Source organism: Phoca vitulina, unplaced genomic scaffold (assembly GCF_004348235.1).
Source record: "Phoca vitulina isolate PV1807 unplaced genomic scaffold, GSC_HSeal_1.0 scaffold99, whole genome shotgun sequence".
Taxonomy (NCBI): Eukaryota; Metazoa; Chordata; class Mammalia; order Carnivora; family Phocidae; genus Phoca; species Phoca vitulina.
Window position 1 is genome coordinate 693295 of NW_022589802.1, and position 17276 is coordinate 710570.

The 17276-nt window shown below is 68.1% G+C and overlaps 1 protein-coding gene across 4 annotated transcripts; it reads right to left on the reverse strand.

The window, feature by feature from the left end:
* Window positions 1–506: 506 nt before the first annotated feature.
* Window positions 507–16600, reverse strand: PLXNB3 (plexin B3). Of its 4 annotated transcripts, none has more exons than XM_032397434.1 (36): window positions 16421–16600; window positions 14814–14932; window positions 12147–13187; window positions 11502–11681; window positions 10727–10855; window positions 10544–10644; window positions 9943–10072; window positions 9622–9778; window positions 9418–9526; window positions 9224–9338; window positions 8979–9104; window positions 8791–8907; window positions 8417–8510; window positions 8164–8333; window positions 7809–7960; window positions 7408–7513; window positions 6758–6888; window positions 6325–6501; window positions 6021–6216; window positions 5650–5889; window positions 5403–5564; window positions 5167–5318; window positions 4938–5038; window positions 4635–4858; window positions 4319–4497; window positions 3953–4019; window positions 3429–3756; window positions 3148–3251; window positions 2969–3062; window positions 2478–2656; window positions 2158–2318; window positions 1819–1966; window positions 1549–1634; window positions 1406–1481; window positions 1214–1288; window positions 507–923 (listed from the first exon to the last, which is right to left on the reverse strand). In XM_032397434.1, the coding sequence occupies exons 3-36, from the start codon at window positions 13176–13178 to the stop codon at window positions 819–821; spliced, it is 5703 nt and encodes a 1900-aa protein (XP_032253325.1). In that variant the 5' UTR covers window positions 13179–13187; window positions 14814–14932; window positions 16421–16600; the 3' UTR covers window positions 507–818. The 4 variants fall into 4 exon arrangements, with proteins under 4 accessions (XP_032253325.1, XP_032253323.1, XP_032253322.1 ...); XM_032397432.1 differs by having other exon boundaries at window positions 1549–1613; window positions 14814–14915; window positions 16421–16494; XM_032397431.1 differs by having other exon boundaries at window positions 14814–14915; window positions 16421–16494.
* Window positions 16601–17276: the final 676 nt, after the last annotated feature.

The window sequence follows — 17276 nt, forward strand, 5'->3', positions numbered from 1 at the left end:
GGCCACAGAGTGGCTGGGTGTGGGAGGGAGGCGGGAAGGCCTTGGGCAGCTTAGGGTCCTACCCGGAGCCCGTGGGCACTAGTGTGTGTGGGCACTAGTGTGAGATTCCCGCGGAGGCTGAGGGGCACTTTTGCTCTTTAGAAAGATCACTCTGGCTGCGACCAGGAGGGAATGGAGGGGGACGTGTGTGGAGCTGGGAGTCCAGCTGGGGACTATCGGGGAGTCCGAAAGAAGCAGAGGGGGCTCGGCAGTGACTGTGGTTAGCCCAAGATGGGAGACACTTGGTCCTGTTGTCCCTGGGCCAGGAAAGAATTGGTAGGGAAGGGTGGGCATAGATGGGGGCAGGTGGGCCAGGGGAGGCGAGGGGAGAGAGAGCATGGCCTGGGGGTGCCTGATGATCCCTCTTCCTCAGGCACAAGTCACAGCCATGGGGCCAAGGGGAGGGCCAAGCAAGGGAGCACTGAGTAGACTCGCAGGGAAAGGCAGGGGCTGGGATTGGACTTTTTCTAAAAAGATGTTTTTCTATTTTATTTCCAGATGTGATTCTCCAGCAAGCAAATAAATACAGTGGGGGAGGTGAGGAGAAGAGGTGAGGACTACTATAAATTAGAAGGAAGCCCAGGTAGGGGAACAGCAGGGTGAAGGGCCGGTGGGTGGGAGGTGGCGGGGAGCCCCCTGGTGGGCACAACCCCCTTCCGCTCTCCGCCGGCCCCTCCTCAGTTGCTGGCTCCATCCAGGGGTCCTAAGGCACTGCGGTGGGAGGGCCTGCTTGATCCTCTCCAGGCTGGCGGGCCTTGGGCATCCGCAGGGGCCCAAGCTCACAGGTCAGTCACCTTGTTCTCCACCAGGGCTGCTACCTGCTGCAGACGGCAGGCCAGCTGCATCTTCTGACCCACAGGGTCCTCCTCCAGGGCGCTGATGATCTGCCAGAGCAGAGGAGGGCGCCTCGCTTGAGGCCTCTGCCCTCTGCCCATTAGCCCAGGGCCCCCCAGCCCTGAGTCCATCTCAGCAGCGGCTTGGGGATCCGGCAGAGGCCGCCCCAGGCCTCCCTGAGGCATCTGCACAGAAGTCACGCCTCTTCCCCAACCCGGGCCCTTCCTCCCCTCTGCCCAGATTGGCCTAGACACCTCCTTCCATCCCCAGGGAGATTCCTGGGGCCTCCCTCTGGGCTCTGGGGGCGTACCCCTCCCCCCTGGAGAACCCTGGGCCTCACCTGGTCATAATACCTGTGGATGTGGTTGTAGAGTTCTTGCAGAGCTTCCAGGCAGTGGGGAGCAGAGGTGTAGTTCTGGGGACCACACATGGAGGGGTGAGGCTCCAGCCTGGACCTTAAACCCCAACCCTCCCCCCTCCCCCCTGCACCCACCCAAAGGTGGAGGGGTGTGCCCCCTGCACCATGCCTCACCCCGGAGAGCTCGGCCAGAGCTGAGTTCATCTCCTGATAGCTGGCGGGAGAGCTCTGGCGGATGTCGGAGTAGTATCTGGCAGAGGAGACACAGTTAGGGCCGGGCGGCCACCACCCCCCAGCCCTGATGCCCCAACACCTACCTCTCCACCATCTGCTTGTAGCGAGGGATCTCCCGGGCATAGAGCAGTTTGTTCACTGGGGAATCCTGCTCCGGGTAGGAGTGGGCCTGAGCGGGGAGGCGGGGGGGGGTGCGGCAGGGGGGAGCTCCGGCCCTGTCACCCTGAATGCACCCCCAGTGCCCCCTCGCCCCAGCCTCCTGGCCCCCACTATGCGCCACCCCTCCCAGCCCCACTCAGGGCTCCTTGCTGAGCCCCCACGGCTTCCCCGGAGCCCTCGTCCTCACCCCTTACCCTGCCCACTTTATGCTCGGAGACAGTACAGGCGTCGATGAAGGTCTGGGCAATGACGGCGAGGATGGCGTCCACGTTGTCCGACACCCGCACGTCAAAGATGAGCCGTGGGTTCTTCAGAGCGTTCACCCAGAACCGCAACAGCAGGCTGGGGACACAGAGCAGCCGTGGGCACCGTCGGCCCGGGCCCCACACCTGAGTTCCACAGGGAGCTGTCTTGCGGGTCCGTGTCAGGAATGCAGGGTGGATGCCACCAAGCTTGGATGCGTGGGCCATGCCCTTACCCCTCTGCCACTCCACGTCCCATCTGCATGGGCTGGGGGCTGGCGGGCGACGTACCTGTTCGTCTTCCAGATGTGCAAGGTCTCCGGGTCCTCGATGCCATGCTTCTCGGCCAGCTCGTCCAGGAAGTCAAACAGGTACTTGACGGCAATGGGCACGGGCCTGTTCACGCTGAGAATGGCCTGGAAGGTGTCATCCACGAACTTCTGCAGCGTGCCCTGCAAGGCGGGGGTGGGGTGGGGTGGGGGGGTCTGTGTGGGAGGCAGGTGTGGGCCAGGGCCGTGCTCCGGCGGGGGGGTCAGGCCACCTCTCTAGCTCTCAGGACCACGCCCTCCCCCACGGCTCAGTCAGGGGCCCAGCCCCCCAGCCACACCGACCTTCATGGAGAGCAGGCGGGTGAGGTAGATCTCCGGAATCGCCTTGGCCCGCGCCCGCTCGCGCTCCCGCTCCCTCAGGCTGCTGCGACGCGCCTTCGCTCCCTCCGGCTCGTCCGAGGCTTTCACCAGGTGCCAGAGGCGGACCCCACCCTCCTCAGCATCCTCCAGCATGGGAATGTCTGAGGGCCCAGAAGTCTGGCCTCAGTCCTCCGCCCCGGTCCCCTATCCCACACCGCTGGCTGGGGACACCTGGCCGCGGGGCAGGGTGGCGGGCGCCGAGGAAGGCAGGGGCAAAGAGCTCAGCCCAACCCCCCATGGTCCCAGAGCTCCCCAACCAGGACGAGCTGCTGGCCTCGTCCGCCCCAGGTCCTTGGCCCAGCCTAGAGGTTGGGCTCGCCCCCTGGCAAGGTGTGGGGGACACCCAGGTGAGGCAGACGGCGTGCCCGGGACTCCTGCCTGCCCACTTCCAGCTCTGGGGCCAGAGGACTCACTCTCCCCCAAGGGGCAGTTCTGGGCCAGGCTCTGGGAGACGGCACCTCCGTTGTGCAGCTGGGGGATGAGCCCCACGGTGGCTCCATCCGGGACCTGGCGGGAAGGTGAGTGGAGGCTGGGCTCGTTCCCTGGCCGACTCGGGGGGGGGCCCGCCCCCCAGCCCCTGTCTGCCTGGCACCTTGTAGTGCTGTAGGGTGTTGAGTCGCTTCCAGTGGTTCTGGGTCACCGAGGTCAGGTCCTCATCTGACAGGGTTAGGTGGCCAGCAAGGCCCGAGCGCCACTCTGGGGGCACCCAGTGAAGCCCATTAGCCTGCAGCCTGTTCCCCGAGCCTGCACCGGCCGTGCATTCAAGGTGACAAGGTCGGAGCCCCCCCACCCCCAACCACGTGGAGCAGCGCAGGGCTGAGCATCTCCGGGTGGGGACAGCCCCGTGCAGGGACGGGTGGTTGGTTCTCTCACCGAGATCTAGGGCGTGCACCGAGGGCCTCTGGGAGAAGGGGGTGCCCTTGTAGACTTGGTCCAACACCTTCTCTTTGACCTGGGTGATCGTGTCTGTGTCGAGCACCCGCGCGGGCACGCGCTGCGCAGCGCTGCTCCCCGCCGCCCCGCCGGCCCTGGGGCCCAGCAGCACCATCAGCGTCAGGGGCCGGAACTCCACGTCCTCCCGAAGCAGGCGGCTGTCGTTCAGGGTCCGTTTTGCCTTGCCGGTCACGGCGTCCACGGGGCCCTTGTCCACCTGGTACTGAATGGCCCGGAGGAGCACGTACAGCGGCTCCCCAGCCACCTCCTGCGCGAGGGGACAGGCAGGGGCGGTCAGCTGCGCGGAGGGAGGGACGAGAACAGCCGGCGTCGGCCTCACCCCCAGCCCTGCCCGATCCCACGCCTCATGCCCCGGCGGGAATGGGGGCCCGGGTCGGTGAGGCCCCAGGCAGCAGCCTTGAAATGAGGCCAGGGGAGAAGGCGTCAGCCAGGGTGCCCCTCACCTTCAGAAAGGCATAGAGACAGACGGACAGCCAGTTGGTCAGCAGCTTCTCCACCATGGTCTCCGTCCTGCGGGGAGCAGGCCCCCGGTCAGAGAGCTGGTGCTGCAGGGCCCCCGCCCCCCGGCCCCAGGCTGAGCTGGGCAAACAAGGGAAGGCAGAGCTTTTCCACCTGTCAGCCCTTCGTGCCCACGTCCCTGGGAAGGAGGCCCGTCCGCTTCCCTCCCGGTGGCTTCTGTCCTAGCCCACCTCCTGGGCGTTCCTGGCCCTGCCCACCCCAGGACCGCGCGGGGGTGGGGGAGGGTGGGGTGCGGCTCAGCGGGGAGCCACCACCCCTGCTTCCGGGCCCATGGTCCGGCCCCAGCCGACCTGCGCAGCATGAGCTTGGGGTTCTTGTGCACGTAATGGGCGGCCAGGTCACTCAGCAGTGTCCTCAGGATGTCGGTCAGGTACTCGAGCTTGCCGTGCAGTGCCAGGGACAGCAGAGAAGCCACGTGGCAGCGGTCCCGCTGGGAGAAGCCGGGCTGCTCCTCCAGGGTGTGGATGAGCTGGGGGCAGGGGCGCTAGCGCTCAGGGGCGTCCCACACATCGTCCCACCTTCGTGCCCGTACCTGCTGCCCGGCCCGGCCTGCGCCCAGCCCCACTTCCATGCCCCTCGAGGCCCGCCCACCCGCACAGCTCTCACTGTGAGGAGGAAGAGCTTGCTGTTGAGCAGGTTGGAGAGCTGCGTGAGGCCCTGGCGCACGGGGCCACGGCGGCCCTCCTCCCCAGGCCCTTCGAGTGCTGGCTGCCGCGGGCGGCCACCATGCCCTGGGAAGAAGACGCGCTCGGCGTAGGTGTGGTAGTCCAGGAAGGGGATCCCACTGGCCTCCAGGTCGCTGCTGAGGTCGGTCATCTCGGTCATCAGGTCTGCAGGCCAGGAGCCACTGACGTGTGGGCTCAGGCCCAGGTGGGCCCTCTGTGCCCCTCCCCACTGCCCTCTCCCCACCTGTGAACTCCTTGCGGCACTGGTCGCCCACGCCAACCTCCAGGTTCTCCAACTGCACCAGAACCTTCTGATAGTCCCGCAGGGCCTGCTTGCTCTTGTGCCTGCAGCCCCGGGGGACCCGGTGTGAGCCACAGGCCCGCGCCTGCCAGGGCCCCGGGCCACCCAGCTCTTCCGAACGCACAGCGGGAAGTGTGCGCAGGCGCGTGCGTGACGGGGAGGAGCCTCGCACCTGTACATGAGGGTGAGGAGGAGCACGGCGGCGATCAGCACGGCAGCGCCCATGCCCAGGCCCAGCTGGGCCTCCACGGGGAAGGCAGGCAGAGCGGGCTCAGTCTCGTACTGGACGGGGCCCAGGGCCAGGCGCACGTTGCCCATCTGAACCTGACGGGGGGGGGCCAGGGTTCCTGAGCGCGGGCCTTCAGGGCCCTGGCCGCCAGCCCCCTGTGCGCCCGGAGCCCGCCTCACCACGAACTGCGGCAGGGTAGCGGAGCCGTTGGCGGGCTGCGGGGCCCGGGCCGGCGGCTCACAGTACAGGTGGGTGAGCGTGAGCGTCTTCACCAGGCACTCGCCATCGCCGATGTGCACGCGCACTTCCTCCTTGCTGATGCCCAGGTTGAGGCCCTGGCCCTGGGGGAGAGAGCAGGGGCCTGAGCCGGGGCGCCCGGCCCACGCCCGCGGTCCCTGCACAGAGCCGGCCCGCGGGACCCCTCACCTCCACGTCCAGGACGTTGCCAGGCTTGAGGCGGTAGGGGCGGGTGGGCTCCTCGCGGCTGAGGGGGGCCAGACGGGGGTTGGGCTGGTACAGGAAGTCCTGGCCCCCGCTGGCGCTGGCGAAGTCCACGTGCACGCCGTCCAGGCTGAAGAAGACCCGCCGGGGGTGCGCCCCGTCGGGCACAGCGGGGCTGTGACACAGGAGGAGGCTGGACGAGTTGACAGAACAGACGGTGGAGCACTGCGAGGGACAAGGAGGGGTGAGCTGGGCCTTCCCGGCTCGCTCCCAGGGGGCAAAGCGGCTCCCCCCACCGCCCCCCTCCCGGCCCACTGGGCAAGAGCAGCCCTGCCACCTGCCGGCGGGGTGCTCACCTGCAGCAAGCCCCCCTCGAGCCGGATACAAGCCCGGGGGGCCGCGGCAGGGGCCCCACAGCTCCTCCTCGGGGTTGGGTCCTGGGGCTGGGCCCCTGCTGCCTGCACCTCTGCCGTGGCCTCCAGCCACACAGACAGCAGGGGCCGCTCGGCCACGTCCAGGCCCGTGCCCCTGACGCGGATCAGCCGCCCGCCCCTGTGTCAGGACACTAGTTAGCGGCGGGTGGGGGGTGGCGGGCGGCCCCGGGCCAGCCCCACGTCCCCGGCCGGAGCCGAGGCCGCGTGCCGCGGACTAGGTCCTCACCCCCGGAAGCTGACGCTGGGCTCCGCCGCCGCGAGCTGCGGGTTGGCAGTGTACTGGAAGGGGCTGGTGAGCAGCGTGCGCTGGGCGTGGCCGAAGACCACTCGAACCACAGCTTCTCCTGGGCTGGCCTGGGACATGGTGTGGCACACAATGGCCTCAGGACACACCGGCTCCCGGCTGCGGGGTGGGGACAGGTCTGGCATCTTGGGCTCGAGCCTGGGCCTGGCTACCTCACCAGAGACCCACGTTGCCTCCCTCAACGAGGGCAGAGACCATTAGGGGTGGGCACAGTGCCCATTGCTCTTGGACTTTGACGGGGGCCTTAGGGAGCCCTGAGTCCACTGCCCCCACGTACACAAGGAGGTGGCGAGGCCCCCAGGGGATAGCCCCAGCGGACGGCCAGCAGCTCGGGCCCGGGAGGAGAGGTACTCACATAGGACAGGGCTGTCCACCCACGAAGGCCCTGACGCTGCCTCCTGTCTGGAGGTGCTGCCCGTGGATAGTGAGCCGGGTACCCCCTGCCTGGGGGCCCCACCGGGGACTCAGGCTCAGCAGGATGGGGTCCTGAGGGACAGAGCAGGCTGGGGCAGCCACGGCGGCCTGGCCTGACACTTGCTCACGTAGGCCCCAGTCCCCAGGCGCTGCGGCTTTATCACGCGGGCCACAGCTGACCACACCCTCCTCCCGGAAGCCTCCCAGCTGCCCTCGGCCCCCCGAGGGGGCTCTTCTTTCCTCACCGTGCCTCTGCCCCTCGGGACGGCCTCCTCCTCCACCACGGCTTACACCTCCCAGCTCCCCCAAGCCCTACGTCCGGAGATCCAATCGCCAACCTGGGGCTTCCTGGCTTCAGCTAGCGCCTGGAGGCGTCCCTGCTCTCCCTCAGGCCCCCCCACCCCCCCGCCTGCTGCTCTGGCTGCCGGTCCTCCACTTGGTGGCCGGGATGATCACTCTGATCCCATGGTTTTCCTCCTGGACATGTGGCAGCTAGCCCTAGGCCAACTTCGAAATCCTCACCTAGGTTTCCCTCCTGCCCCTCCCTCCTACTATCCCCTGCGTGGGGACCACCCTGGCGTGGGCGCTGACCTGGTAGGTGAAATGCTGGGTTGAGATGCCCGGTGGCCGATTCTTAATGGCCACTTGGATTGGCCCTGTGGTGCCGTTAGGAGCGGGGGATGTCACACACACAATCCTGGGGATGGAGGCCCAGGAGCTGCTCAGGGCTCCCGTGGACCAGACGCATCTTTAGCGGGAGCCGTGGGCCACCCGCCAGCCACTGCCCAGAACCTCCCCCCCCGCCCCCCCTGCCGCCACCCCTCTCACTGCCTGCTCCCCTCTCTCTCCCTCCCCTGGCTCGTCTTCCTTTGGCGCTTCTGACCTGGGCCCGCGTTTCTTGGCTGCAAGCCCCCCTTCTCTCTGGGTAGCCGCTCTCCGAGGGCTTCCCCGGGAGGGCGTCCCTCAGCCCCCCGGCAGCTCGGATGCCTCACCGGGCAGAGGTGCGGTAGAGAGAGGGCTCAGGGCTGCAGGGGCGGCCGGCCACCTTCACGGCATCTTGTACCTCGGCAAGGTCCCGGCCCAGGTTGGAGCCCCAGATGGTGAGGGCCAAGCCGCCCTCGGGGGGCCCAGTCAGGGGCTCGATCTGCAGCAGGGAAGGATGGTGATGGAGTCTCCCAAACCCACATCCCCTCGGCAATGGGGGTACCCAACCAGCCGACCGGCCTGAGGCGGGACAGAGCTGCTAGGGCTTGGGGGCTGGTCTGACCCAGCTGAGGTTAGGACAGTGGGGGCGGGCGGGGGGGGGGTAGGGCAGGTGGGGAAGAGGTGGGAGGGCTGGGGGCTCACTGTGTCGATGCTGGGAGTGGGACACAGCAGCTCCACGGCCCCGGGGGGGCACAGAGGACCGTAGCGACAGGTAGGCCGGCCGTGGCTGCACCACACGCAGCCCAGGCTCCCATTAGCTGCCTGGCAGCGGCTGCAGTCGGAGCGGCCCACGGCGCAGTCGTACAGGGTCACTAGGGAAGGTCAGGCAGGGCGTTGAGGCACCTCCCCTCTGCCACATGCCCTGTCCTACCTGCCCTGCCGCCCACAAGCTCACCACGGAGAGTATGGGCGTTGTCCAGCCGCTGACTCTTGCCCCGGGTGACGTAGATGGGCACCGGGAGCTCCCGCTGGGCCGTGGAGGGGCGGAACTGTAGGCGGAGGCTGGGGTCAGGCCGGGCCGACTCTGGACAGCCCTGATCCCTGTCTCCTCCAGGACACTCCTCCCAGAATGGGTGCCTTTGTTCAGTGCCCACGTCTCCCACCAGACTGCAAGCCTAGGGCACAGGCTGGGGGTGCCATGTTCCTGCTGCATGCCTGACGACAGGACGCTGATGGCTTAGGACAGTCTGGGAGCCGAGGGGTGTGGGGGGCGTCTGAGGGCTGCGGGAAGCATCTGGTGGCAGGTGAGGCTGAGGGACGGCCGCACACCTGCTGGGCTTGGCAGTAGATGAGGCCCACGTCCCCGGCCGTCTCTTCCAGAGAGGCCGGCAGCCTTCGAAGTTCTCCGGGCAGCTCCAGCCAGCAGTGGTAGGAGGCGGGCAGGCTCTGGGAGTGGACAGTGTCAGGACCCCGGACGCAGTCAGCGCCCCCCCCCCCCATCCCCGTCCCCTGCTCACTCCGAAATGCTGGAGGTTCCGCACACGCAGGGCCAGACGGCTCTCCCAGCCCACCGGCACCAGGAGGGGACCTGCCAGGCCCTCCACCCGGGGACAAGCCCCTGGGCCACGCACCTGGACATCCACCTGGGGAAAGGAGCCCCTTTAGCCCTTCAGAAGTTGAGGGGCCTGGGCAGGGCCCAGCGTGGGGTGGGTGTGCGGCGGCAGGGGGGGCGGGGGCGGGGGCGGGGGCGGGGCCCACCCACCTCCTGGGCACTGTAGATGGTACCCTCGCCCTCTGGGCAGTGCTCCCCGGACACACAGCGGCTGCTCTGGGGGCACCAGTGGCACGGCCACAGGCTGCCCACACAAGCGCGGCACCTGGAGGGGCAGGGGGCTGCTCAGGCTGGGCACCATCGGGGGTGGCCACCCCCACCCAGCAGCCAGGCCCAGCACTCACGGGGCAGCCACCTCCAAGGCCTGGACAGCACTGCAGTCATAGAAGGAGAAGTTGGTGGCAGCTACAGCCACGTCCTCAAACATCAGAGCCAGGGGCAAGGTGATGTGGTCTGGGAGGGGGTGGTGGTGGCAGGGTGGGTCACGGGCTTCCTGCCCCTCCGGCTCCTGCCCCGGCCCCCAGCCCCCTGCCCCAGGGGCCCCTCACCTGTGCCTGGAGGGTTAAGTGGCAGCTGGTCTTGGGGAGGGGTGACACAGGCTATGTGGGGACCTTCCACGTGAGCCAAGCTGTCATAGTCCCCAAAGGCACAATGGAAGTATTCATCCACGGCCAGGGTGGGCAGCCGGGGGACAGACAAGGTGACCTGGGACACATGCAAGGAAAACAAAGCAGGCAGGGGCTTCTCGGTAGGGGGGGAGCGGTGCCTCTCACCGAAGGAGATGGAGCTCGGGCCGAGCACAGTGGGAGCAGAGGACGGGGGGCAGCCGATTGGCGGCCCCCACAGGCAGGCAGGGGCAGGCGGCTTACCTGGCCCTGCTCCTGGCGGGGACGCTGGGCCGGCAGCAAGCTCTGCACGTGCGGGCAGTGGCTGTCCTCATAGCTCCACAGCCACTGGTTGGCCTGGGCGGCCCGCCCACATTGGCCCTTGCGGGTGCACCTGCGGGGCAGGGGCCCGCTGGGTCACCACGTGGGCCCCGGGCTCCCCAGGTGATGGGTGGCAAGAGGGCTGGGAGGATGGCCCAGCCGGAGCGCGTGAGCGGAGGGGGGGACGGAAAGGGACCGTGCTCAAGCCGAAGGGGCCAAGCAGATAGGGCTTCGCGGCCGATGTGCGGGCTTTGGCCTTGACTGTGCTGCAGAGGGGAGGGTTGCCATAAGGGGTTCCTGGAGCTGAAGTGGGCCGGGGAACACCTGGGAGAGGTGACAGAGGCCTGCCTGGGGGTGGGGCTGGGAAATGAGAAGAGAGCAGCTTGCGCCGCGAGGGGCAGGATGGAGGGCCTCCACGGTGGCCCCGCACCTCCACCTCAGGAAGCCGAGCTGGCCTCCTGGCAGGCCTAGGGCTGCTTCCAGGGGCGCCCTCCCTGCACACGCCACCTGTTGGCCCAAGTCTGGGCGCAGGCCCTGTGCTCACCTGCCCTGGAGGACGCACCAGCCACACAGTGGGTCCCGGGCCTGAAGGCAGCTGGTACAGTCAGGGAACTGGGGGCAGGCTGCCACGGGTACCCGGTCCACCTGGATGGGCAGCGAGGGACAGAGGTAGTGGGTGCAAGGACTCGGGCCCTGTGTGCCCCCCACCCCCGGGGACAAGCCTCACCTGCTGGGCAGTCAGGACATAGAGGTGGCTGCCGCTGCCGTCCACCAGCAGGTCTGGGCTGATCGCCGAGCCCAGAGGCCCCACTTGCTGGGAGTGGTACACCTGGCCTTGGGAGCCATTGAGGAAGACCTGGAGGGACGACAAGGCCTGCTCTCAAGATGGCCACAGGCCGACCGTTCAGGGCATGTGCCCTCCTCTTGGTTGGGGCTACCAGGGAGCATCCTGTCCCCACAGAGCCAGCTCTCCTTCCTGCTGGACCAGGGAGGCCAGGCCGTGCCACGGAGGGTGGGCAGGCCCCTGGGCCTCCTGCTCTGCTCACCTCACCTCCCCCATTCACCATCACCCAGCCACTCTGGGTAAGGGCCTTGGTGCCAAGGGCAGGACGGCAGCTGCAGGGAGGTAAACAGGTCAGGAGGAGGCCAGACTTTGCCTCAGAGAGCCTCCTGGGGCCAGGCTGGCTCTGGGGACCATGCACTGCCCACCCCTACCCCACGGCATCCCGCCCTGTCCACCTTGACCGTCGGCTTCCGCCATGGGCTGGAGAAACTGGGGCTGCCCAGGAGCCTCCCGGGCAGTCATCCTAACTCATGCCACTAGGAGCCCCCAGGAGGTGGCACCCGGCCAGCCTCCCGTGTGCAGCAGGCCTTGCAACCTGCCAGCGAGCCACGGAAGGTACCTGGGGCGTCCCCGAGCCGCGGCAGGGCAGGGCCTCAGCCCAGCAGGGTAGAGGCCTTGGTGTCAGGGGTCCGGGACCAGGGCAGCCCCCTCAGCTCACCTTATGCAGCTGACCCTGGGTGTCCCCCAGGAAGGCGATCGTGTGCCCGTCTGCCTGGAGGCCTGCCACGGCGCTGATGGGCTGCCCGAGCTGCAGCACAGGCTTGGCCTCCAGGGGCCGGCGGCCGGCAATGGGGCTGGGGGTGTGCTCATCGCCGCAGGGGTACGACTCCGGGGAGTCCTGCGCGGCCCGGGAGGGGAGAATCAATCCCGGCAAGAGGCGGGAGGTGCCTTCCCGGGGCCCAGAGGGAGTCAAGGCTGCAGGGCAGGGCCGGGGAGCCCTGGGGGGCCCCAGGGCAGAGCGGTCGGGGGACCCCCAGCCCCATGGCGGGACAAGCTGACACTTCAGAGGAAGAAAGACCAAAAGAAGCGGGCCGAGAGCCACGAGGAGCTGGGCCCCTCCTTGACATCCCCTAGGCAGGAGGGCATGGGCGACTGCCGCGCGACAGCGCCCAGCCGCCCACAGCCGGGGACTAACATGTGGCAGTCCCTGCCTCGGCCTGAGAGACAGTGCGGAGGGCCGGGGCCGGAGAGGCAGGCCAGGCCGGCGGAGGCCGAGAGAGAGAGAGAGAGAGAGAGAGAGAGAGAGAGCGAGCGCGCGCGCGAGCCGGCAGGAGCCAAGCCCAGGGTGAGAGGGGCCACTCACGGCGGGCAGGGCGACGCAGCGGGACGTGACTCCGTACTCCACGGTGGCTTCCTCCAGGCCGCTGGGGCCCCGGCCGCCCGCCGTGTAGCACAGGCGCCGGGCGTGCTCCATGCTGCCGTCCAGCTCGGCCACGGGGAAGGCACACAGCGCCGCCCGGGCCCCGCCGGGGCCTGCGGCGAAGGCCGCCAGCAGCGTGCTGGGCGTGAGGAAGGCAGCCTGGACGAGGCCCTGGCCCCGGCAGGTGAGGGGCACCTCCACGTAGGAGTAAAGGTTGGCGTCCCCCAGACAGACGCGGGCCACGTACGAGCGGTACTCGGCCTGCGCCCGGGCCCCGCGGCGGCGGAAGACGAAGTAGGCCGAGCGGGCGTTGGCGAAGGCCCCCACGTAGCTGTTGTTGTAGTCGGAGAAGTCGCCCACCACGAGGCGGCCCAGGCCCTCGCTGGAGAAGGGCTGCGGCCCGGCCAGCTGGCGCACGCTCAGGGGCGGCACCCCGCCCGACAGCTTGCCCGCCAGGCCCCTGGCCACCAGCAGGAGGTCCCGGCCCGGCGCCTGCACCACCAGGCCCACCGTGGCGACCCCTGGGGCATTGGCGGCCACGAACTGCCCGTCCCCGGGGTCCTCGGCCTGGTACAGCACCCGCGCCACGTCCTCGAGGCCGCGCTTCTCGCACACGCCCTGGCGCGCCTGCCCGCAGGCCACGAGCTCCCGGGCCCGGCCGCTCACCAGCAGCAGCTGGTTGGTGTTGTCGGTGAGCCGGGCCTGCGGGCAATCGGCCGGGTCGCGGAAGGGCACGCAGTCGGGACTGTCGAAGACCGGGCCGGTGACGGCCACCGCCTCGAGCTGCAGCTCGGGGCTGAGCTGGAAGAGGCGGTTCACCGCCCCGACGTAGAGCGTGCCGCGGCCCGGCGCCAGCGCCAAGTGGTTGAAGGTGGTGTTGGGGGCGGAGAAGCGACGGGCCCGAGTCAGGGGCAGCGGCAGGTACAGCAGCAGCACGGGCAGCAGGCGGGGGCCGAAGGGGCGCCGGGCAGCCATCACGGGCACCTGCGGGGGGCGGGGGGCAGAGCCAATGAGGCCCGCACGCGTCAGGGCGGGGACAGGCCCCAGGGAAGAGGGGGTGGAGAGAGAGCACCGGAGGGAGGGGAGGAGGGAGGGAGGGAGGGAGGGGAGGAGGGAGGGAGGGAGGGGAGGAGGGAGGGAGGGAGGGAGGGAGGGAGGGAGGGAGGGAAGAATCTACAAGAGTGACAGATAAGAAAGGGAGGGAGAGGACAGAGAAAGAGACAGAGGGAGACAGAAGCAGAGAGAGAGAGAGAGAGTATCCAAGGCACGGGGAGAAGGTGGGGTGGGGGGCACACATGTGTGCCCAAGGAAAGAATTGCTTTCATCTCCTACTTTTTATGCATCTAGATTGTTGAAGGAGGGGACAGATCCTGAAGAGCCAGGGGAATGCGAACAGAAGGACTCCGAGTGAATGACAGAAGGGCGGTGACAGAGACAGGAAAGGGCAGGAGAGGAGGGCAGCTCAGGGGAGAAGCAGGAGGTGCTGATGGGGGGAGATGGGGGAGGCAGAGGGGTGGGCAGCACCCAGGCAAGGGGGAAGGGGGGCAAGGACAAGGACGAGGACAACGATGAAGAGGTGCAAGGCCACCGTGCAAGGGTGGGGGACACCCATAGCACAAGGGACATCGAGGGCAGGTTTAGGGCCAGCTGTAAAGAGGGACCCCTGCCAGAGGGGAGAAGGAGTGCCGGGGTGGGAGAGAGAGCCAGGGAGAAACTGAGGCAGCCAGAGAACTGCAGGGCAGAGGAGTACAGGGCCGGCCGCAGAGGGCTGGGAAGTGGTCAGAGCAGGGGCTGGGGGAGACCCGAGGGCCAGACAGCGTGGGGGCTGGGGGAGACGGTGGGGGGGGGCACCAAGAGACAACACGAGGTGTGGGGGGAGGGGGAGACCTGTTCCCTGGCCTGTGGGCCCCAGCCCCTGGGGGTGTTAACGGGGAGGCATGAGAGAAAATAGAGGGGGGAGCCTGACTGAGGAGAGGGTGGTCAGGGGGAGGGAGCAAGGCATGGGCAGCCCCACCTACCCACGTGCAGCCATTCAGAGCTCAGACTAAAGGTATCTGCTGTGGGCCAGGTGGGGACCCCAAGCTTTCAGAGAAGCTGAAAGGCCCCCCACCCCACCTCCCAGCTGGCTGCTGAGGTGATCAGGCGAGAGAGGCACAGAAAGAGACCCCATGCCGGGCAGAGCCCCTGGGCACAGGAACCACAGAGAAGGGGACAGAAGCCAGGCCCTCAGTTGAGCTAGGGTCCTGCACAGCTGGGCACGTGGGCACATGCCAGCCAGGAGCAGGCCTGCTGTCACCCAGTGCCCTGCAGCTTGGCAGCAGAGACGCAAGGCCGGGCCCTGGTGGGCGTGCCAGCTGGAGGCTGAGCCCCGAGGAAGGCCCCCAAGCCCCTTATCTCAGGAACACAGACAGGAAGGTCAGGCCTGGCCTGGGGACAGGGGCATTTCCTCTAGACCTGGAATATCGGCGGCGGCAGTGTCTGGGGCGTGTGGCTGAGGGCGTAGAGGGACAGCATCTGGGGCCCCGAGGCCCAGGCTCCCCTGGACTGCTTGGCCTGCCTTGCCTTGCCCTCCCGGGGACATCTCTGCGGACAGGGGCCCCGGGCACTTACCGCTTCGGAGGGGAGCAACGGAGGGGTCTCCTGTGCAGTCCCCGGGGACGCACGGCTCCTCCGTTCAGCTAGCCCAGGGCAGTGGTGACGGGCACAAGACGGCTGTGGGGGGCATTGTCCTGAGTGGGAGGGACACCGTTGAGGCTTGGCGGCCCGGGGAGGAGGGAGGCCGGGGGCGGGGGACAGGGGGCCGAGGGCCTGGCGGCTGGGCTCCACCACAGCTGGCAGCTTTGTCAACAGTGGCGGGGCCGAGGCAGCCCTGCCTCCACCCCAACAATGTCCTCTCTGTCCGCAGGCCCGGGCCAGGGACTCGCTATCTGGTGCTCTTACCCCCACCCGGGCTCTTCTGGCCAGGGGGCTCCCTGCCACCCCCCACCCCCAGAGAGACACCCCCTGGGACCTGGGGACAAAGGACACGGTTTCTTTCAGCCAGAAAAATGAGACCCACACAGCCAGCCCCACCCCACTGCCACCCCGTGCCAGCCAGCCGGCTCCTCTCTGTGTCCCCGCCCCACCCCCCCCCCCCACCGGGTCCCTGGGAAGGGCACAGGGTAGGCCACTGAGCCCCCACGGGAAGGTCAGGGTGCTGAGCCCCTGCAATGCCAGCCTCAGCCTTGGTAGCCTTGGTGCCTGGTCCAAGTGCCAGGCCTGGCCCTCAATGGCTGCCTTTGTCAGGGCTGGGGGCAGGGAGGTGCTGACAAAGGCAGCCCGTCCAGGAGACCTTCCTCCCCAACCCCCCCCCCAACCCCCTTGGCCCGGAATAAGACTGGCCAGAGAGCAGGCGACCTGTCTCCATCTAGCCCCGCCTCAGGGGACCCGTAAAGTCGTGCCAGGTACAGCCTGATGGTTGGGGGCGGTGCCAGTGGAGGACGCTGCTGGGGGTGCACAGGACGGGGTGGGGGGCATGGCCCCCAGGAACCCAGCACTTGGCTTCCGGCATGGCAACGGGTTGCCGGCTGTTCCCTTCCCCCTCCCCCAGGGAAACACCATCCCGGGATGGGCCTAGGGCTCCCCTCCGTGCCTGGGGTGCCGAACAGGGTGGAGAATGGCGTGGCAGCTGGCTCTCCTGCCAACCCCACAGGGCACCATCTGCGCACGAAGCTCACAGAGCTGGGGCCCTGACCTAGGGCTGCAGGGGCAGGTGCACTCGGGCTGGGGTCCGCACTTTCTCCATGGTGCTCGGCGGCAGCAGGCTCCAGCGGCAGGCTCCGGGCTCCAGGGCGAGGTGGCAGCCTGTGGGGCTCACTGCCACCTGGCTGGGCCGGTTGGGTGGCTGTGGGGGGTGGGGAGCCAGGCGGGCCTCCGCCCTACCCTGTGCCCTGCCCCCAGCGCCCAGCCCCAGCCGGCCAGCTTTCCCATTTGGGGTTAGAAGCCTGGGGTCCTCCCTTCCAGCTCCGGGGCCACAGCCTCAGGGAGTAGTGCGTCCCTAAGGCATCAGGAGCTGCTGTCTCAGGGCTTGGACTGGTGCCTGAGGGCCTTTGCCCTATCAGGCGAGTCGGCTCTGCAGACCCTTGGCTTCTCCCAGGTGCCAGCATGCCCCAAGGCGGTGTCCCACGACCCAGCGACCCTGGCACCCCGCACCCTCGCCAGCCCCAGCTCCTGCCTACCTGGGGTTGAAGAGCAGCTGGCTGTGCCAGAAGTGCGTCCCAGCCGAGCCCCGGCCTCCCTCGCCACAATGCAATCGCGCCCAACCCGACTTATCCTGGCGGGGCGGCCGGGCCGCCCAGCCCCTCCCCGCCCGCCCGGTTGCTTGATGGTGCAGGGCAGGGTGCTGCTGCCCTCTGCCGGCCATGGTGGGCACCTGGCTGGAGCAGGTGAGAGCCGGGGCCGTGCCCTCCCATTGCGTGGGCAGGAGGGCATTCCGTAGCCTTCCACTAAGCGCCTTGCGGTGGCACCGTCCAGAGACAAAGCCCACCGCCACCCGATCCAAGAGTCTCCGGGGCCTCAGGGGCAGGACTACTTGCCAACAGATGAGGCTCCACTGCCAGAAGAGCCCATCTCTGGAGGGAGGACACAGTAGGGCACCAAGGAGGGGAGCCAAGTCTCAGGGAGAACTTCACAGAGGAAGTGAGATTTAAGCTGACCTTGAACCACACAGTTCTGCTCCTGCTCATGTCTTCCTGACAACCAGGGCTGGTCTAAGTGTTCTGTTCTGTTCTGTTAACTCATTCACTCCTTCTGATGACCCTGGAGGGGGTACAGTTATTTCCTCCAGTTCAAAGGTGGGGAAACTGAGGCACGGGAGGATGGGAAACCTGCACAAAGTTGCATGGCCAGTTAGTGGCCAGGCTAAGAGTCAACTGCAGGCCCCCTGCACTTAACCATCAGGCCATGTGGCCCTGAACCATGAACCAAGGCAGGCGCTGGGCAGGAGGGGAGACGGCCTGCAGGTGGGTGCGGAGGTAAGCAAATCAGGGAGAACCTAGACTTATGTCACCATGACCTTGTAAATAGCTTTGAATT